The sequence below is a fragment of the Cebus imitator genome, unplaced genomic scaffold (genome assembly GCF_001604975.1).
Source record: "Cebus imitator isolate Cc_AM_T3 unplaced genomic scaffold, Cebus_imitator-1.0 Scaffold563, whole genome shotgun sequence".
In the NCBI taxonomy this organism is placed as follows: Eukaryota; Metazoa; Chordata; class Mammalia; order Primates; family Cebidae; genus Cebus; species Cebus imitator.
The window spans coordinates 442,221-464,443 of record NW_016107878.1 but is presented as its reverse complement, the minus strand read 5'-3'; the positions used below and the strand labels follow the sequence as shown (position 1 = coordinate 464,443).

General features: G+C 42.8%; 1 protein-coding gene across 11 annotated transcripts in view; it reads right to left on the bottom strand.

The window, feature by feature from the left end:
* PPFIA1 (PTPRF interacting protein alpha 1) overlaps window positions 1-22,223 on the bottom strand; it is a 121,947-nt gene that overhangs the window by 7,033 nt on the left and 92,691 nt on the right. For 4 of the 11 annotated variants that reach the window (XM_017515856.2, XM_017515859.2, XM_017515864.2 and 1 more), the window contains 8 exons: window positions 16,094-16,175; window positions 15,786-15,986; window positions 12,357-12,419; window positions 11,836-11,862; window positions 5,474-5,652; window positions 5,290-5,387; window positions 2,409-2,584; window positions 936-1,004 (listed from right to left, as the gene is read on the bottom strand). In XM_017515856.2, the coding sequence (XP_017371345.1) occupies window positions 936-1,004; window positions 2,409-2,584; window positions 5,290-5,387; window positions 5,474-5,652; window positions 11,836-11,862; window positions 12,357-12,419; window positions 15,786-15,986; window positions 16,094-16,175 (895 nt within the window). The remainder of the gene's footprint in view (window positions 1-935; window positions 1,005-2,408; window positions 2,585-5,289; window positions 5,388-5,473; window positions 5,653-11,835; window positions 11,863-12,356; window positions 12,420-15,785; window positions 15,987-16,093; window positions 16,176-22,223) is intronic. The other 7 variants (XM_037734003.1, XM_017515858.2, XM_017515860.2 and 4 more) reach the window with 4 other exon arrangements.

Here is a 22,223-nt window from a genome sequence, read left to right as displayed (position 1 = left end):
GGCTGAGTGAGGTGGGTGCTGGGCCGTGGGGATGCTCCTTCTACCCAGCATCACGGCTGAGTGAGGTGCGTGCTGAGCCGTGGGGATGCTCCTTCTACCCAGCATTATGTTCTACTTCTTACATTGCAGGAATCAGTTTCTTGCTACATAATACATTTTTATTTATCTTAAAAAGTTTATTTTTCATTTTTATTTATTTTTTACAGACAGGGTCTCAATCTGTTGCCCAGGCTGGAATGCAGTGCTGTGATTATAGCTCACTGTAGCCTCAGATTCTTGGGCTCAAGCCATCCTCCCGCCTGTCTCCTAAGTAGCGAGGACTACGAGTGTGCCCCCACCATGTGCAGCTCTAAAAACAAGTTTTAAGCTATAAACAATTCTATCGTATGCCAGGATATGGCCAAGTGCTTCATCTTTAGATGTGGCTTTCTATTCTCTCTGTCAAACTCAAGTTTTCTTGAGGTCCAATTAAGAGACTCCTAATAGTGTGGAACAAATGAGTCATGGTTTTGTTTAAGGGGAAACTAACATTTTGTGTTTTTAATATACTTCTGAAACACGCCGTCCCTGACCAATGCCGAGGGGCGTGGGAGGCACACTCTGGACTGCAGTAGGATATCCGGTGGCCCCCAAACCCAGCTTACAGACTCTGTTCCTAAGCTGCAACCAATGTTTGGTGATGTGAAAACCATTTTTGAGGGAAGTGTCAAAAATTAAATAGCAAAAATAAAAAAAAAAAACTACCTTCTTTAAGGTATTAGTTTTTAAAGGCTTCTGTTAATAAATTTGTAGGAGTAAAAACCTAACTTCTAGCATCCAGAGAGACTGCCTAGCTATAAGATGCCCCAAGTATAACAACAACTTATATTTCACACACATTTAAACATTTACACACATTTCATACACATTTAAAGAACATGAGGCCAAAAACTTACTTCATCAAACCTTCTATCAGTTCCCATGACCAAAAGGTTGTTAAATTCTCTTTCCAAGACAGCACGAGCCTGAAATAACCAAAGAATAACAAATAAAACTTTCACCAAATCTAATTTAAAGGGTGTTAGCATCATAAATGTTTTTTAAACCAAGACTTAAACTCCCTCACTGCTGGCTGGGTGTGGTGCCTCATGCCTGTAATCCCAGCACTTGGGGAGGCTGAATCGGGCAGACCACCTGAGGTCAGGAGTTCAAGACCAGCCTGGTCAACATGGTAAAACCCTGTCTCTACTAAAACTATAAAAATTAGGGTCTGGGCGTGGTGGCTCACGCCTGTAATCTCTGCACTTTGGGAGGCCAAAGGCAGGCAGATGACTTGAGGTCAGGAGTTTGAGACCAGCCTGGCCAACACGGCGAAATCCCATCTCTAGTAAAAATACAAAAATTAGCCAGGCATGGTGGCAGCTACTTGGGAGGCTGAGACAGGACAATCACTTGAACCTGGGAGGTGGAGGGTGCCGTGAGCCAAGATTGCACCATTGCACTCCAGCCTGGGCAACAAGAGCAAAACTCCATCTCAAACAAAACAAAACCAACCAACCAACAAACAAAAAACCAACTCCCTCACTGCTATGACTACATGGAACCATAATCGTATTTTAAATCAGGGCTTCTAACGCGAAGTCTATGGATGGACCTTTGGGGAAAGGGGTCCACGATCCTTGGAGTCATAATAACAAAGGTATGCTGTGTGGGGTGCTCAGGGGTATTGGCAAAAGATATTCAATGTTCTTTTTCTTTTTCTTTTGGGATGGGGTCTCACTCTGTTGCCCAGGCTGGAGTACAGTGGTGCAATCACAGCTCATCACAACTTCCCCCTCCAGGGCTCAAGTGATCCTCCTGCCTCGGCCTCCCAAGTAGCTGGGGGTATAGGTATGTGCTAATACACCTGGCTAATTTTTTTGTGCTTTTTGTAGAGGCAGAGCTTCAGCATGATGGCCAGGCTGGTCTCGAACACCTGGACTCAAGCAAACTGTCTGCCTGGGCCTCCCAAAGTGTTGGGGTTATGGCTACGAGCCACGTCGCCTGGCACATTAATGTTCTGTAGAGTAATGAAAGTTCCCTGTTTTTCAAATGAGCCCATGAGTCAAAAAGAATTACATAAGGCAATTACCCATAAAAACAAAATTACTAAAATCTGCATGTGGCACACCTAACAATACCTCTCCTTCCATTTAAGAACTAAATAATCTATGTCTCTCTTCTGAGCACATGGGCTGGAATGAAAGATCCTCCTTATCTGGTTTATTGCAGGACTTTCACTGCTTCCAACAGAAAAGGGAAAGACAGACCAAAAAAAAAAAAAAAAAACCTCAGACAACTAGTTAAGTTTTCTTTCTATTCGAATAACTGTTTATCGTCAGGGCGCCAACTGAACACTGTGAGTGAGACATGGACCGGCTTGGTGTCACCTGTGTGTTCTGTGTCGGGATCTGTAACAGCAGGGCCAGGGTGCTGAAGTCAAAGGTTTCGTCTAAGGCCAGAAGTGCTCCGTGAACACCACTCTCTAGCAGATTGTTTGCATATTCTTTAAGGCCAATTGACAGGATCCAGCGAATCACTCGATCATTGCTCCAAACAAGCACATCTGCAAAAGAATGAAGACGATTCTAAAAGTGGCTTCAGAAAGTCATCTTTATCACAGGTACCCTGTAATGCAGGAGAAAGATTCCTACCATAGTTCCTAATCCTTCGGCTCCTGACAAACACTGCTGAATTCACAACCACTTGCTGCACTCAGACAATGGTGTCCTGCCCCTGCTCCATTCTCAGGGAAACTCTCCTATTAGAATTCATCCTTCCAATGAGCACAAGAGGAATGAAGTTATTATTTCTAGAGAACAGAAAATGATGAGGATCCAGGGATCAGAAGCCAGAGGACTGCAAGAACTTGAACACAGTCTTCTGAAATACTTCATCAGGGATGGAGCTGGCTTCATAATAATATAAACACTTTGCTCAATTCAACAGAAATCTCTCATTTCTAATCTTGAAGTCTTTGTCTCATTTTAAAATGAGAGAAACTTAAAAATGTCATCCAGCATATTACAGACTCTGCAGAAAATCTTTTTTTTTTTTTTGAGACGGAGTTTTTTTGCCCTTGTTGCCCAGGCTGGAGTGCAAGGGCATGATCTCGGCTCAATGCAACCAGTCTCCTGGGTTCAAGTGATTCTCCTGCCTCAGCCTCCCGAGTAGCTGGGACTATAGGTGCACGCCACCATGCCCAGCTAGTTTTTGTATTTTTAGTAGAGATGAGGTTTCACCATGTTGACCAAGCTGGTCTCAAACTCCTGACCTCAGGTGATCTGCCCACCTCAGCCTTCCAAAGTGCTGGGATTACAGGCCTGAGCCACCGCACTCTCTCTCTCTCTCTTTTTGTTGACAAGGTCCTACTCTGTCACCCAGGCTGGAGTGCAGCCTGGTACCACCAGAGCTCACTGCAGTCTTAACTTCCTGGGCTCAAGTGGTCTTCTCACCTCAGCCTCCTTAGGAGCTGGAACTACAGGCATGTGCCACCAAGCCCAGCTAATTTTTTGTAATGACAGCTTCACTATGTTGCCCAAGCTTGTCTCCAACTCATGGGCTCAGATAATCCTCCTGCCTTGGCCTCCCAAAGTGCTGAGATTACAGGCATGAGCTCCCAGGTCTGGCCATAATAGCTTATCTTATGCAAATTAATAAAACATTAATTTTGCTCTATTAGATCTAAAAATAGCCACTCTATAAAAGTATATGCAAATGATCACTAATCACTTCCAAAGACAGTTTCTGTCTATTGTAAAAAGATGCAAAACAGATAGAGAAAACAAAACAGATGGCATATTTCATTTCCAATGCCCTGTTCTGGATAAAGTCCATACATATACACATATTGTATAAATGTCAACTGAGCATTTTCCTCATGGTTCACATGAACTCAATCATGAGTAGACTTGCCTTCAATGGGGCCATCCAACTGTATCTTTATCCTTAGTTTCTTTCTTAGTAAGAACTGGGGATGAAACAGCACTCAGACTGACAGGGCTACGGCAAAGATTAAATAAGCCAACTCCTGACGGCAGAGAATACCGGCACCTCCTCACTGTTCAGTGAGACTTGCCTCTTCTTATCATTATTAGTAGTGATTTCCTTGCATTCCAAGAATTCTGGGAGACATTACTCTGAGCTCAGTGTTTACTATCTAACTTTAAAAAGCAAATTCTGACTGAGTGTGGTGGCTCACACTTGTAATCCCAACACTTTGGAAGGCCAAGATGGGAGGGTCTCCTGAGCCCAAAAGTTCAAGATCAGCCTAGGCAACATAGCGAGACCCTGTCTCTACAAAAAAAAAAAAAAAAAAAAAAAATCCAGTCAAAGGGGAAAAAAACAAAAAAAAAAAAAAAAAAAAAAAAAAAAAAAAAAAACAAAAAAAACACACCCCTGAAACACTAAAAAAAAAAAAAAAAAAAAAAAAATCCAGGCACAGTGGAGCACACCTGTAGTCCCAGCAGCTACTATGGAGACTAAGGCAGGAAGAGCACTTGAGCCCAGGAGTTCAAGGCTACAGTGAGCGGGCTGTGATCACACCACTGTACTCCAGACCAGCATGAGCTAGAGAGCAAGACCTTGTCTCAAAAAAAAAGAAAAGAAAAGAAAAGAAAAGAAAAAAATTAAATTAATAAAATAAATAAATTTCTGTCCATGGCCACAGAGGCGCACCGAGTGAGGGCTCTCCAACAGAGAAGAGAACACCATGTCTTCTAGATGAACGTCCACGTCCTCTGATACCTCCCTGGCCTGTGTTTTCTAACTGCAATGCCCTTTCCTTACTCTAGGCAGCTCCTGCTCCTCCACAAGGACCGGCTGAAATGCGCATGCTGCCTCTCCTTCCACCCTGGGAACAGAACTGTACAGTCCTCTCTTGTGCTCCTGAACCCCCCGAATAAGCCCCTAGTCATATTTCTCCCACTTGAATAATCAAGCGAGCTTGGCTCTGTTGTTATCTAGCAGTGTGGAACAGCATTTCGGAGAGGAGTACTTAGGGTACGACAAAGGAAAGCTCTCAAGTCACAGGGAGTGACTAGCCCGAGACACTTCACCTCCAGACTGATGTGTGAGAGCACAGGCCAAAGTCCTCTGGCTGTGGAAGAGGATCTCAAAGCACTCATCTGCATCCAGCCCTCCTCTGCAATGACACTAGACTAGTTTCCACTTAAAGCCTTTCTTCATTTTTTGAGAAATAGGAAGTCACTGAGGCTGCGAATACACCAGCAGGTGGGAGTGAACAGAATCAATTAAACGTCATGTACTGGCCTTTTATTTCATTCTGACTTTCTTCTCTTTTTCTTTCCAGTTCTTTCCGGTCATAATTTAACCTTCTCAGGCACATAATTCCACACTGGAAACTGTTTCTATTTGCAAAAAAAGAGAGCAGATTTAGAGATGGTAACAGTGAAAAATCTTAGTCAATTAGTAAGAACTACCTATATTAAGTTACCTGTGAAAGCTGTCGACCATTTTCAGCTGCCCTCGAAGGTCTTTCTTGGTCAGGTGGTCCAGCATCCTGGCGTCCACAAGGCACTCCATGAAATAGCTGCGGTACTGGGGGAGGCCCAGGCTCGGGAGCCACTCGTTGCCAATCCACTCGTGGTTCATGTCTCCGTAGGCAAGTGTCTGCTTTTGATAAGTGGAAAAGGTCACTTACGGAGGAAATCTCAAAAGCAGTTTAAATAATTTTTAAAATGAATTTTTAATTTCTTACATATATTCTCAAAGGCTAAACTAATGATAATTTTATAATTTCAAAATAATCTGATCTCTTCTTCTCGCCTTTTAAATTTGTTAGTAAAATTTTTATACAAAAGGAATCATAACATTAAAAATAGATGCTTCATTGTGATAAATTTAACTTTTTAATCAAACTACAAAAAAGTGTACCTGGCTACAAATTTCCTCTCTGAAACAGTTTTTAAGAAAATAATATGAGAACAAAGATTGATCACGACTCATGAACAAGTTTGAAGGCTCGATTCAACTCTACTTACTGAGATGATCTCTGATTGGTTTACATTTTATTTTTAACACTTTGTTTTCCTAAACAGAATCTATTTCAAAATCAGTACAAGTGTGTTAAAAAATCGTTTTAGAAAAGAGATAAAGCAACGACCAACAGGACTGAATGGGAAATCCACATTTGTAGTCGAAAAAACTCAACACTTCTTTCTCATAACAACTGATTAAAGAAGCAAAAAGAGAAAAAAAATAATATAGAAGACCTAAACAAACAACACTTAATCAACTTGACCTAACTGATGCTTTATAGAGCACTCCGCTCAACAAGAGAATAGATATTCCTTTAAAGTCTGTATAGATTTTCACCAAGACAGACAAATCTCAACATATTTAAAGAGACTGAAATCAAAGTACATTCTCTTGACTGCAACAGAATTAAATTAGAAATCAATGATAAAAAGCTATCTAGAACCCCCCACTAAATATTTGAAAATTAGCATACTGTATATATAAATATATATATATATATATTTTTTTTTTTTGATATGGAGTCTTTCCTCTGTCTCCCAGGCTGGAGTGCAGTGGCATGATCTTGGATCACCTCAACCTCATCTCCCAGGTTCAAGTGATTCTCCCGCCTCAGTCTCCTGAGTAGCTGGGATTACAGGCATGAGCCACCACACCTGACTAATTTTTGTATTTTTAGAAGAGACAGGGTTTTGCCAGGTTGGCCAGGCTGGTCTCCAATTCCTGACCTCAAGGGATCCACCCACGCTGGCCTCCCAAACTGCTAAAATGACAGGCGTGAGCCACTGGCCCCGCCAGAATATATTTTTAATTGAAAGAAAAAATATATATATTTTTAATTGAAAGAAAATAAAAACAATATATTCAAAAATTGTGAGGAACAGTTAGAGCAATATTCTGAGAGCAAAAACCATGTCAAAGGATTATCAATGCAGAAAGACCTCGAAATTCAGTGATCTAAGAGTCTGCTTTTAAAAATTTAAATTAGACTAGGTGCAGTGGCTCACACCTGTAATCCCAGCAGTCTGGGAGGCCAAGGCAGGTGGATCACATGAGGTCAGGAGTTCAAGACTAGCCTGGCCAACACAGTGAAACCCATCTCTACTAAAAATACAAAAATTAGCTGGGCATGGTCGTGCAGGCCTGTAGTCCCAGCTACTCAGGAGGCTGAGGCAGGAGAATGGCTTGAACCTGGGAGGCAGAGGTTGCAGTGAGCCAAGATCGTGCCACTGTATTCCAGCCTGGGGGATAGAGCCAGACTCTGTCTCAAAATAAAAAAAAAACGAAATAAAAGCTTAAACTAGAAAAACAAATAAAATCCAGAGCAAGCAGAAGGAAGTAAAAAAGCAGAAATCAATGAAACAGAAAACAGAAAAATAATAGCAAATAAGCCAGTGAAATGAAAATCTAGTACTTCATAAATATCAATCAAATTAACAAACCCCAACAGGACTGGATAAGACAAAACAGAAGACATAAATCACCACTATCAAGAATGAAAGAGGCAGCCAGCCTGGTCAACATGGCGAAACCTCATCTCTACTAAAAATACAAAAATTAGCCAGGTGTGGTAGCACATGACTGTAATCCCAGCTACTCGGGAGGCTGAGGAAGGAAAACTGTTTGAACCCAGGAGGTGCAGGCTGCAGTGAGCCGAGATAGTGCCACTGCACTCCAGCCTGGAAAACAGAGCGAGACCCTGCAAAAGAAAAAAAGAAAAGAAAAGAAAAGAAAAGAGAGAAAGAAACAAAGAAAGTGAGAGAGAGAGAGAGAGAGAGAGAGAGAGAGAAAGAGAAAGAGAGGAAAGAGAGGAAGAAAGGAAGAAAGAAAGAAAGAGAGAGAGAAAGAAAGAAAGAGAGAGAAAGAAAGAAGGGAAGAAAGAAAGAGAGAGAAGGCGGGAAGGCAGGCAGGCACGCAGGCGTAAAGGACTAAAGCCAGATGTGGTGGCCCATGCCTGTAACTTCTGCTACTCAGGAGACTGAGGTGAGAGGACAGCTTGAGCTCAGATGTCTGAGACCAGCCTGGGCAACACAGCGAGACCCTGTCTCAAAAACAAAACAACAATATATGAGGGGACATCAATACAGATTCAACAGACACTGAAAGAATAAGGAACTACTATGAACAATTTTAAGCAATTTATTTCTTAAAAAATAAACTAGCAAAGCTAATGAGAAAACGGGTAACACATACCTCTCCTAGAGCCTGAGGTTGTAATTATAGATCTTCTAACATACAAAAATGTCTACCCAAGATAGCTTCACTGGTTAATTCTACCAAACATTTATCAAAATAAATAAATAAATCACCACAATTCTACATGAAGTCTTCCAAAAAAAGTTTGAAACACCTTATCTCATTCTATGAGGCCAGCATTACCAAGAGCAAAACCAAAGATGTAACAAAACTATAGATCAATACCTCCGACACAGATCCACAAATACGTAACAGAACATTGCCAAGTCAAGAATATAGTAAAAGAATAAGATACCATGACAAGTATAGCTTATTCTAGAAATGTAAGTTGATTTAACATTTGAAAAGAAAAAAAATCAATGAAACTCTCACCATATGAAGAGATTGAAAAAATCATCATATCATTTCAGAAGATTCAGAAAAAGCACTTGACAAGAGTTGTCATCATTTATGGAACTTCGAGCATTCCAGAAACGTAAAAAAAAGTGCCTCAACTGGATAAAGGGCATCTACAAAAACCCTAAAGCCAGCATCGTACCTAATGTAAAAGACTGAATGCTCAGCTGGGCATGGTGGCTCCTGCCTGTAATCCCAGCACTCTGGGAGGCAGAGGTGGGCGGGTCACTTGAGGTCAGGAGTTTGAGAACAGCCCGGGCAACACAGTAAGATTCCATCTCTTTAAAAAAAGGCAATGTGTTTCTCCTAAGATAAGGGACAAACTAAGGATGTCTACTCTCACCATTTTCATTCAACACTGTACTGGAAATCCTAGCCACTGTAATAGGTCAAGAACGAGAAATAAAAAGCACATAAATTGCAAAAAAAAATTGTCTTTATTTGCAGATGACACAATTTTCAATGTAGAAAAGAAACCTACAAAATAGGTGTCAGAATAAGTAGGTTTAAGCAAAGTTACAGGATACAAAGGCCAATAAAAATGAACTATATTTCTAAATACTAGCAATGAACTGAAAATTCAAATTTAAAAAGTACCAATTTACAATGGCATCAAAACCTGTAAAATCCTCAGGGATAAATCTAACAATGCATGCAAAATTTGTATACAATGAGCAAGAACTAAACACATTATATACACACACATATCGGAGGAAGGTACCTGAGCTACCTGAAGTCTCCAGCTGAGGAAGACTAAGTTAGGGTCACAGGAATTCTGTGGTTACATTATGGGATCTTGGTAGTGACTCTCAACTAACACCATGTTGGTCTTGAAACTATGGCTTCCAGCATCATTTGTTATTTGGTCCAAGCTAGAAGCAAAACTAAAATTCTAACAAATAATGTTTAAATTCTAATACAAAATAATGCTTCACTGCTTTATCTAAAAAGAAAGTAAGAAATATGCCAAACATTTTTGGGCCATCATGAAGATATCTAACAGTGTCACCATGCTTTTTTCAGTCTTCTAAACCTGAATCTTATAGGCCTGATATTTATTTATGTATTTTTTGAGACAGGGCCTCGCTCTGTCACCCAGGCTGGAGTGCAGTGGCACAATCTCAGCTCACTGCAACCTCCACTTTCCAGGCTCAAGCCATTTTCCAGCCTCAGTCTCCAAGTAGCTGGGACTAGTCTCAAGCCACCAACGCCTGGCTAATTTTGGTATTTTTTGTAGACACAGGGTTTCCCCATGTTGCCCAGGCTGGTCTTGAACTCCTGGGCTCAAAGTCATCCACCTGCCTCGGCCTCCCAAAGTGCTGAGATTACAGGCGTGAGCCACCGCGCCTGGCCCAGGCCTGATATGTGTAGCATGGATATCTGGTATCATTTTCTTGCTTGCTGATTATGTATTCTTAAATGGGGAAAGTAAACAAAGGAACTGTCTAAATAGAAAACTGCATGGAAGCAGAACCCTACTTGTTTCTGTTTTCTCATTATATGCTCTGCGCAGCCTCCTGAAGTGGCTGACAACATAAACTCCCAGAAGGGTCAGGTTCCATCCCAGGGAGACTCACCTCTTCTCCTGGGCTGCCATAGCAGCCTTCTGAAAAAAAACTTACCAGGTGAGCTCACAGTCAAGAGAACATCAGAACTAGAAGACATACCCACTGCACAGTGTTTACTGCCGTCACTGAAATAGTCACAAGTACAACCCAGCTTTATGAACTCCCTAAAATGGGAGCTCCATGACAGGGGGACCACAGCTGTCCTGCTCACAGATGCTCCGCACAGCCAGACTCGCTTACTGTTTGTTAAATGAGTTATAAATGGTTCTGACCATGCCTTGATGTTTTCCACCCCGGAGTGTCCAGGGGGAGCTCAAAGCTCTCTTTGGTTTAGGAGCTGGCCACTGTGTACTGCCCTTGGCAGCAGGCGGCAGTCCCAGCTGGAAGAGGGGAAGGAGGGAAAGTGATACAAGCCTCCACTAGGCTGCAGGTTGGCTAGTTCTGGAGTCATCAGCACGGCGCGGTCTTGTTTCTATTTCCACTGCAAAGAGCAAGGTTCAGCCTATTCAATTTACATTTCATGTCTCTGCCTCGGGCAGTTTCATACCGAAGTACTAACAAAGTTCTGCTGCTTGGTGGAAAATATACTGAAATTTAAGTCATTATGAAATGTACCCTGTATAATTCATTTATGGTCATTACAGGTCCTGTAAAGAGATATCTAACAAGTTAAATAATTAATAAGGTTATTTATCTGGAGGAGAGGCACAGAATGCTTAAATCAAGGGTGAAAAAAGCCCAGAGTCACACTGTAGATATTTTGTTGGAAAAGGGGGGGGGGGGAGGCAATATAATCAGCTATATTTTAGGAGTGCAAATAGACGGAAACAGCTGCTTCAACTATCACCTTGTAATCAGGAAAACTATGATTTACAATCATTTTGATTTTTTTCAGATATATAATGATTCTTTGGAAGGCCTCAGATACCAATCCATTCTTGAGAGCCTCTAGAGCTGCCTGTCCACGCCTCATGGCTGTGATATGCCACTGAGACACACACCCTGACGCAGAAAGCTGGTGACATCGCACTGAAGGAAGCACTGGTATTTAAGGCAAGCTGTCTGAATGCACAGAATGCAAAACAGTTGGGAGAGAGCTTCTGGTGAGTTAAAGAATTGAGAAGCTGAAAATCCAAATGTACAGTAGTTGAAAAGAGGCTTAATTCCTTAGGATTACATTAACAAGAAAATCTTTAAATGGACATAGTACTAGGATAGTATTTAGTAAAATATCAACACAAAGACATAGAGGAAAAGTCAGGATGCCAATTTTTTGTTTTGGAAATTTATTAGAATATAAATTTCCCCATCAGTATATCTTGTAATAATAATGTTACCCTACCAGGAAATTACATACATAATCTCAGAAGCTGCCTAAGCCACTTTGTATAAAAGATCATATGTTAAACAAAGCAATCTATGTTAATTAAAAATAACTGCCATGGTGCCATATGAGAAATATTCAAAATTGTCCATGAGACGTACTCTTTAATCCTATGCTCTGCCTGCTCAATGCTTTCAAATCATTAACAATTCTGTAGTCTGAATAAATTAAGATGCTATAAACATCAAAAAAAAGTAAATTACACAAGTTTTCATACTCCAATTGCTTTTTGCTGCTGTACATGTAGTGAAGAATATATTAGAGAAAGACTCCAACCTGAGCCCAGCTTCCCTCCTCATCTTCCTGGGGTTACGTGGTTAGGAATGCAAAAGAACACAACTATTAGTATTGGTGAGCTCAGCAAGGCAGGCAAAGGAACTCTGCAGGGAAGGCACAGCTTCACTGAGGGAAGCTCAGACTATCAAAGCGTCATGCACAGCTCATGCAAAACCAACAATCTCCATTTCTCATGCAAGGAGCAGACTCTCTCCACACCAAGCACATCCATGGAAGGAGCAAGGGCCACACAACCACATGGAGCTCAACTGAGATCTCCCCAATAGGAGAGCTAGATTCAATCTATTCTAAATAGAGTCTACCAACTTTAAGTTCCTGGAAAAAATCTAAAATAAAATACAAATTCTACTTACACATTCAACTAATAACTAAAGGAAATACTTATCTGGAACAACTGAATGGAAAATAACATTTTTGTTTTCAACAAAAAGGCAAAGAACCCAGAGGGTCTCAGGTGGAGAATGCGCCGGGAGGAGTGCAGGCTGTGGCACGTGACTAACCGTTTGCGGCGTGGCTGCGAGCGTTTCCATCTCTTCGTGTGTTAACCAGACATTTCCTGTGGTCTAAGGTGACCCCAGTGCACCAGCCACATCCAGGGCAAGGGAAGCAGTGACAAAGAGGAGAGGGGCACACACATAAGCCACAGGCACAGAGAAGGGGCCGAGGAGGCAAAGTTCACTCTTCTCATTTTTCAGTTCAGATGCCCGAACAGAGTAACCATTCCCAGTTAACACAGTGTGGCCCACACCACAGCAGAAGGGCACATGATGCCCAGAGCTTTAGATGCCATGCTTACCCGAGGTATGTGAAATATCAAGAGAAGAAAACACGTTGTGTACTTCTGGAAACTGAGTAATTCTCAAGTAACTACTGATTCAATATATTTAAAACAGATGATGAAACTCTTGCTTTGGCTACAGGAAGGCTTTCTGCCGCAGATGCTCCGTGGTGGCCTGAAGGGCTGAAGGCAGGCCACAGGGCAGAGAGGTCACGGATGTGCTAGACTGTGCTGATGGCTCTGTGCAGCCATCAGAACCAGACACGAGACACAGCGGCCTGCGTGTCTACTTGAGGGAGATGTTTTCCTTGCACTTTGACATGGTGTGAAGAGTTTGCCTTATGTGAGGTGCTCTCCATCATTACGGAAGACAGTGTATAAATACAGGAGAAACCACTTAGCACCTTCATTTCCAGCAAGGCTACTCTTATGTGAAACCACTGGGGAAGAGATCAGACACTGCTCACAAGGCATGCCATGGCAAAGGAGCTCTTGGAGCAACAGAAAAGAACAAGGCTTATTGTTCATTACCATCATTTTTTCACTAAGAAGGAAAAAATAAATAAATGAAAACTTTTTTTGTAAGGTAACTGGGAGCCCTGAATCCAGCCTTGACCTGCTCCTTGGAGAAGTGTGTCTGTGAGGCTTTAAATCTCAACAAGAATTTGTCTTCGGCCGGGCACGGTGGCTCACACCTGTAATCCCAGTACTCTGGGAGGCCAAGGCAGGTGGATCACTTAAGGTCAGGAGTTCGAGAGCAGCCTGACCAATATGGTGAAATCCCATCTCTACTAAAACTACAAAAATTAGCCGGGCGTGGTGGTGGGCACCTATAATACCAGCTACTCAGGAGGCTGAGGCAGGAGAATTGCTTGAACCTCGGAGGCAGTGGTTGCAGTGAGCCAAGATCGCACCATTGCACTCCAGCCTTGGCTACTGGCTGAAAGAGAGGAAGACTAAATTGAGAAACAAAAAAAAAAAAAAAAAAAAAAAGAATTTGTTTTCTTCTGAGGAGACAAAAAGCCAAGTCTAGGAATCCAGCCAATGTAAAAAATCTGAACTTTATAAATTAGAAGTTGGCCTGCCCTTGTCTCCCAATAACCATTCATGTTTTCATTAAGATAGTTCTTAACTTTTTCCAGTAGGATAACCCGTCTTAAGGACTTCCCACATGAAGAAAACCTGTATGAGTACAGCTCATGTTTGATGAACATTTGCAGATTTGTGAACTGCTTGAAATCATGAGCTCCCAGGGTCTTTAGCTCTCCAAATGGAAAACACCTAAAGGCCAAACAAATCACATACAGTAAAGCACTGGTTACACGGCAACCAGTAATCTAATCTTTATTTTCCCCTTTAGTTTTTATTTTAAAAATTTGTCCACAAACTGGAATGATGGGGAAGGGAGAATCAGAATTCTTTAGGGATCTTTTCCAGGCATGGCTGTGCATGCCTGTAGTCACAGCTACTTGGGAGACTGAGACATAAGGATTGCTTGAGCCCAGGAGTTCCAGACCAGCCTGGGTAACACAGTGAGACTCATCTCTACAAAAAATACAAAAATTCTTAGGGATCAGTTGTGATGATGGGATAACAAGTATCTCTCAGTAGTTTGTCAGCTATATTTAAATGGATGCTTCTGGCTGGGCATGGGGCTCATGCCTATAATCCCAACACTCTGGGATGCTAAGGCAGTAAGATTGCTTGAGGCCAGGAGTTCCAGACCAGCCTGGTCAACATAGCGAGACCTTGTCTCTAAAAAGTTTTTAGAAATTAGCTGGACATGGTTATGCACACCTGTAATCCCAACTGTTTGGGAGGCTGAAGTGACAGGATTGCTTGAGCCCAGGAAGTTGAGGCTGGAGTGAGCTATGACTGAGCCACTGCACTCCAGCCTGCGTGACACAGTAAGACCTTGCCTCTAAAAAATAAAAACCTTAAATAAATCAGTAAATAGATGGGTGCTTCTAAGAAGCCTGGAAGAGCCAGTACGCTGAACTGGACACAGTTTTCTTGTTTTTGTTTTCCCGAGACACAGTCTCACTCTATCGCCCAGGATGGAGTGCAATGGCGTGGCCTCAGCTCACTGCAACCTTCACCTCCTGGGTTCAAGCAATTCTCCCGCCTCAGCCTCCCAATAGCTTACTCCTTAAGATGCTACTTATACATGGAATGATATGGATAAATTTGCAGACATAACATTAAGTGAAAGAAGCCAGACACAAAAGAGTGAATACTACACAATCTTGTTTATATACAAGTACAAAACAAACGGAGCAGTCTATGGCGTCAGGAGCCAGCTGCTCACCCCTAGGGAAGGGGAGGTGCCTCAGAAGGAGCAGGGGGCCTTCGGAGCCCTGGGCAGATCCCATTTTTCAACATAGGTTTGGACCACACAGGGGATGATGTTGACTTTACAAATTCATTTAACTGTTCACTTATATGTGCATTTCTCTACATGTATAATATATTCCAATAACATTTAAAAATACACTATAATTGGCTTAGCAAATATCTTTATATATAGTACAAATGTTTATTACTCATTCAGTTTGAATCATGAAATAGGAAATGAAATTAAAAATGTTTAATTATTGCCAGGGTTTGTATATTGGAAAAAGAAGAAAAAAAATTTTTTTAAAAATGTTAATTATAAAATGTGTCCTTAAAATACTACATTTTTCCTTTAGGAGGCCCTTAGATTGACTCCATTTTGAGAAATTTGGCTGGGTGTGGTGGCTCATGCCTGTAATCCCAACACTTTGGAAGGCTGAGGTGGGAGGACTGCTTGAGCCCAGGAGTGCAAGACCAGCCTGGGCAACATAGTGAGACCCCCATCTCTACCAATTTTTTTTTAATGTGACAAATTCATATTTAAATTTGTAATAACTACATTCCTATCTTTAAAAAACCTCATATTTTTATAGTATGATGCCACTGCAGCCAATCTTTCATAAAAGCATTTAATAAAGTTTCTTTTGACCATCCAATTCCCCAAAATTAAAAGTTCTAATGTATTTGGTGCTAAAAGTTTGCATTAGAATTACGCTTGGTGTGCTGTTAAGGAACTGGAGAAGTAATGTTAACAGGCAGTGATACCTTCGGAGAGGCATTCCCTGTTTCCAAAGAATGCAGTTGTCTCTGAACGTACCGTTCTAGACGTGGGCGGGGCAGATGGGCTGGTCAGCGACATGATCTCCTGGATGGCCAGCCTCAGCTTCAGCCTGTGCAGGGGATTGCTGATCCCAATCTCACGCTGGATCTCTGTGTCGGACAGGGCTGACATGATGGCCCCGCTTTTCACGTTTGCACGGCAGGCAGCCACATACCAGGCTGGCATCCCAACCCAGAGCTGGAAGCGGAAAGGGGAAGGCAGCAGAGTGAGGTACAGTCTACGAGGTGGAGCAGCAAGTTTATGTAATGTAACCCACACAACTATGGATTAAATGAAGGATGTACCTCCAGCCACACCACAACCGTTGGCCCGTCCCATTGGGCAAAAGGTAAACCTTGTCTCCGGGCTTCCTCCAGCAATTCATGCCTACAAAGGAGAAGACACTGAAAATCAAAGAATCAGCCAGACATGGTAGCTCACACCTATAATCCCAGCTCTTTGGGAGGCTGGGATGGGAGGATCACTTAAGCCCAGAAGTTCAAGACTAGCCTAGACACATAGCGAGACCTCATCTCTACAAAAAAATTTAAAAACTTAGTGAGGTGTGGTGGCACACACCTGTAGTCCTGGATACTCAGGAGGCTGAGGCAGGAACACTGCTTGAGACCAGTAGTTCAACAGCAGCCTGGGCAATAAAATGAGATGCATCTCTCCAAAAAAAAAAAAAAAGTTAGCCAGGCATGGTGACACATGCCTGTAGTCTCAGCTACTTGGGAGGATGAGGTGGAAGGACTGCTTGGGCACAGGAGGTCAGGCTACAGTAAGCCATGACTGTGCCACTGCACTCCAGCCTAGGCAACAGAGCGAGACCCTATCTCTTAAAAAAAAAAAAAATTAAAACCAGCAAAAACAAAATCAAGGAACCACTATTATATGCATATATTTAAGAAGTGAACCAAGAATTATGAGCATTTGCAGAAGTCTAACAGTATACAGTCTGCCCTCTGTATTTGCGGATTCTACATCCACACATTCAGCCAACTGCAGATCAAAAATATTCAGGGCGAAAAAACCAATAAAAACCATATAGTACAACAGCTATTGACATAGCATTTACATAGCATTAGGTATTCTAAGTTAACCTGGAGATGACTTAAAGTCTATGGGAGATTCTGCCTACATTATATGCAAATACCATGCCATTTTATATAGGAGACTTACGTTTCCATGAATTTTGGTATTTAGGAGGGGTCCTGGAACCAATCCCCCATAGAGCCTGACAGATGACTATAAATTCTCATGATTTTCCTTTAATCTTCTACAGCTTTAATATTATCAACACCATCCATTTCACAGCAGTTCTGTGTATACTCCAAAGAGTGCCTGAATGAGGAAATACTGACTGGCTCCCTCTGATTCTCCACAGAATCCCCGTCCCCTCACAGAATCAAAGAGTTATTACCAACTTTAAAACACCAGCAGTCTTCCCACCCACGGTATAGGACATCCAAGGAAAATAATCACTATTCCCTTTTTAAAAACGGAAGACAACTATCTGGAAAGAGGAAACCACACCTGGGTCTAAACAAAGTAAGTAGCCTCTCTCAATGAGAATCTTTCAAAATGTTCAGCATTTACCCAAAGGAAGAAGGAAAAAGAATACTGCAGATTTTTTTTTTTTTTTTTTTTAAAAAACTCTTTTTTTTTTTTTTTTTTCCTTTCTTCACCCTTTTTTTTTTTTTGAGACTGAGTTTCGCTCTTGTTACCCAGGCTGGAGTGCAATGGCGCGATCTCGGCTTTTTTCAGACAGACTCTCACGGCTTCAAGCAATTTTTCTGCCTCAGCCTTTTTTTTTTTCTTTTTGAGACAGAGTCTTGCTCTGTCACCCAGGCTGGAGTGCAGTGGTGCAATCTTGGCTCACTGAAGCCTCTGCCTCCCAGGTTCAAGCGATTCTCCTGCCCCAGCTCCTGAACAGCTGGGACTACAGCCATGTGCCACCACACTCAGATAATTTTTTCTATTTCTAGGTAGGGACGGGGTTTCACTGTTAGCCAGGTATCAATCTCCTGACCTCATGATCTACCCCCTCAGCCTCCCAAAGTGCTGGGATTACAGGCATAAGCCACCATGCCTGGCTGCCTCAGCCTTTTGAGTTGCTGGAACTACAGGCGTGCACTACCCGGCCTGGCTAATTTTTTTTTTTTTTTTTTTAGTATTTTTAGTAGAGAAGGGGTTTCACCATGCTGGCCAGGCTGGTCTTGAACTCCTGACCTCGTGATCAGCCCACCTCCACCTCCCAAAGTGCTGGAATTACAGGCGTGAGCCACCCACCGTGCCCGGCCATACTGCAGACTTTTAACACTAAAATGTTATGATCTAATGTAGCAGACAAGTAGCGGATAGCTGTCTCTACTCTACGCTGCCATGTAGCTGACTACTTGCTGAATCAAGTCACTGGGTCATCTGCGGTTTACTCCACAGGCCTCCTACCCAGGAGATCTGAAATGCTAACAGCTTTCTCAGTGCAGGGGGAGCCTGAATGCAAGAATGTGTCACTGCTGACCACAAAGAGGCAGGCAGGGTTAGTCCTGCCACACATCTCTTTGTGTGATTGTAAATATTCCGTATGCCTTATTTTTAAATACGCCACATAATTTTGTCTAACATGCGTATTTGAGAAACAACACTATAAGCTTGGTGAATCTCATCTTATTTTTCAAGGCTTTCAAAGAGACCGTTTAAAAACATAAAAAGCCTCAGAGAGAAGGTGTCATTGTAATGGAAAGGACATGTACATTTGGTTTGCACCCATGGATATCCCCAGGTCATTTAAACATTCCTAGGCTGCTTTTAGTTCATTTTTTCTGTAATAATTTCTGTAGGACATGCCATAGAATCTCTTATTTCAAAAAATTTGATATTGGCTCTTGAATGTATTTCAATAGCAGCAGACTTTCCTTAGGACTATGAAGTGGAATCGCAAGATGCCAACACCAAATGAAGGGGGCGGGAGGAAGGGTGCCGCCAATCATCAGGTGGCGGCTGAAAACCTGCCTTCTGTTCCCTTGGGACAAATGCTCCTCAAAGACAGCCAGCAGGGCTTCCATCACACACGGGTGGGTCTAGGAAGTAGTGCAGGTAATTCCTGCCACATTGATCACAGAAAAAGCTCTGAACGCTAACAATACGGTTAACTGTTAAAGCCCTGAGCATCCATGGCCGGGCCAAGGAGAAGGGAGGACTTCACTAATGCCAAGTCAGGAGAGTTTTCAGCCTATGCTCAGCCCTGGCACTTTGTCAGAGACTTCATTTTTTAACAATAGATACTTACTGTAAACAAAAATACAAGGTCAAAAAATCATTCTTTACTTCTATTACTTAGAGACTGGTGTACACTGACCTGGACTGCACCAGCACCCTCTTCCTGGCAATGATCGCTAGCTTTCATAAAGTCTTTTTTAGAATGGAGATGCTTCTGGGTTCAGAGGCAACAGTAGAGACAATGTTAAGACAGTGGAGGTAGACGGATGTGTGTGAGAGTCGCAGGAAGTTAAGGAGCTGGCAGAGGGGATCCCAGTTGGGTGGTGGGCCCAGGCCTTGGTCTGTGTCCTTGCTCCCCTCCCCTATCACACCAGTCTATGATCTGTAAGACCAAACATGGGACCTGACCCCTGGGCTGGCTCTCCAGGTGGGAACCCTAGAGCCTCTGTTTTCTCTGAGGGGGTGTTGGGGAGGGGGCTGGTCCAATCGTGGGAAGAAGGCCCCTGTAGTGAGAGGATGCAGAGTCCAGAACCTGGAGGTGGCTGAGACCATGCCACCCTGGCCCTCTGGGCTGTTTAGTTACATGAACGACTACATTCCTCCTTGTCGCCTGATCTCAGACTTGGGTCTTTCACTTGATACTTAGAATGCTATAACGCAAAAAGGTCACATAATTTGTGAATAATGATGCACATTTTATAATTAGGACATAGCATAATGATAAGGTTATCTTTCATAATGAGAAACCTGTGTGAGTTTTGGCAGATCAAATAGTATATAAGGGATAGAGAAGAAGTACTTTCTTTTAACTGTCCAAAGTAAATATATTGCTTTGCTTTCATAAGACCTTTTCAACCCTCTGGCACCCTGCAGAGTGAACGAGACTTGCTTTCACAGGTACAGTTGCCGCCTGGGTGACAGAGCAGCCCTCTCTCCAAAAAACAGCAACAAAATAACACCACCACCACAAGTACAGTTCTATGACCCAGTCAAAGCCCCTTCCATGCTCCATGGCCATGGCACCCTGGAAGAGTCCTGAGGACGGATGTGGGGTCACCCTAATGAGAAATGGATGGAGTCAGCATTTCTCATGCAAAACTAAAAAGATGCTTGGGCTGGGTGTGATGGCTCACACCTGTAATCCCAACACTTTGAGACGCGGAGGCGGGAAGATCACTTGAGGCCAGGAGTTCAAGGTTCAAGACCAGCCTGGTCAACACAGTGAGACCTCTGTGTCTACTAAAAATAAAGGTCAAGGCTGCAGTGAATGGTGAATATGCCACTGCACTTCAGCCTGGGAAACAGAGCAAGGGTCTGTCTCAAAAATAAAAAAATAAAAAGATCCTCTCATGAAGCTCAGCACAGAGCCTGAGGCTGGTGACTGCCCATACTCAGCCCAGCAAGCCTCCCGAATCTGCTTACCCTGAGAAAGTACTATGAAGACAAAAAGGAGAAAATAAAAAGGGAATACTTTAAAAGCAAGGTTACTTAAAGAGACTGAGTTTCAATAATACTAGGGAATTCCAGGAGGACTGTGAAAGCCCTATCAAAGCTGACAAATGGCTCTGGGACAGCCAACCCCGACTTGCGGGTTCATTACTACACATCTCAGGCACCAAACGCCCGCACCATGCTGCGTCTTACGAAACTTGAAATCAGCTTGCCACCAAACTCCCCAGGTTCCTTAAGTTCTCTGTAAGTGAAAGCGCTGGCTGTGTAAATTTAGCAGTTAAAAGCACATCTTTAGAGTTAAATCAGGGGTTAAGAAGAAGAGAACAATTCTGAGAAATATACTTTCATTCTTAAATCAAGAATGTCATAAATGTTAAACTGTCTTCACACAATACTTTTTCTGGAAAACACAAACAATTTTTTCACATTTATAAACAAACACTAGGCTGGGTGCGGTGGCTCACGCCTGTAATCCTAGCACTTTGGGAGGCTGAGGTGGGCAGATCACTTGAGGTCAGGAATTAGAAACCAGCCTGACCAACATGGTAAAACCCCAGCTCTACTAACAATTCAAAAAAATTAGGTGGGCATGGTGGCACGCACTTGTAATCCCAGCTACTGGGAGGCTGAGGCAGAAGAATCGCTTGAAGCTGGGAGGCGGGAGGTTGCAGTGAGCCAGGATTGTGCCACTGCATTCCAGCCTGGTGACAGAGTGAGACTCTGTCTCAAAATAAATAAATAAATAAAGCACTTTTTCTAAAATCAATTTTATCTCAATTGAAGTGAAAGAAATGAAACTGCCCTCTACAGGCAGACAAATAATCTTTGTACTTGGAAATTTTCCGTGCTAAGGTGCTGGTACATTGCAGGGCTTCCACATGGATCCCAAGCACAACATAAAGGACAGAAAAGACCCCCTCTCAGACACTCAGTTACAGCCGTGACAGCAGAGTCAGATGTTTAATGCCCACGGCACACATCTGAACATCACAGCTCCACAGAACCCTACCTACCACCGACACATGTATGCAAGTGCACGAAGCCAGCATGACGTTTAATCACATGCTTGGGCAAGGAACACAAAGGCTGTCCTCAGGCTCAGTGCAATGGCTCATGCCTTTAATCTCAGCACTTTAGGGGGGTCAAGGCAGGAGGATTGCATAAGCCCAGGAGTTCAAGACCAGCTTGGGCAACATAGGGAGATCATGTCTCTACAAAAAAAATAAAATAAATTAGCCAGGCAGGTGGCATGTGCCTGCAGTCCTAGCTACTTGGGAGGATATAGTGGGAGGATCGCTTGAGCCCAAGAGGTTGAGGCTGCAGTAAGCCGAGATCACGCCACTGCATTCTGGGTGACACAGCAAGACCTGTCTCAGAAAACAACAACAAAAAACAAAGGTTGTCCACTTAACAGCCCAGTGCTCAAACATACCTCCTAGAAATTACAAAATAAATTTTAAAAACAGAATAAAAAAATTTGGACCAGGCATGGTAGCTCATATCTGTAATCCCAGCACTTTGGGAGGCTGAGCAGGAGGATCACCTGAGTTGGAGACCAGGCTGCCCAACATGACGAAACCCTGTCTCTACTAAAAATACAAAAAATTAGCCAGGTGTGGTAGTGGGCACTTGTAGTCCCAGCTACTCAAGAGGCTGAGGCAGGAGAGTTGCTTGAACCCGGGAGGTGGAGGTTGCAGTGAGCCAAGATGGTGCCAATGCACTCCAGCCTGTGCAACAAGAGGGAAACTCCGTCTCAAAAAA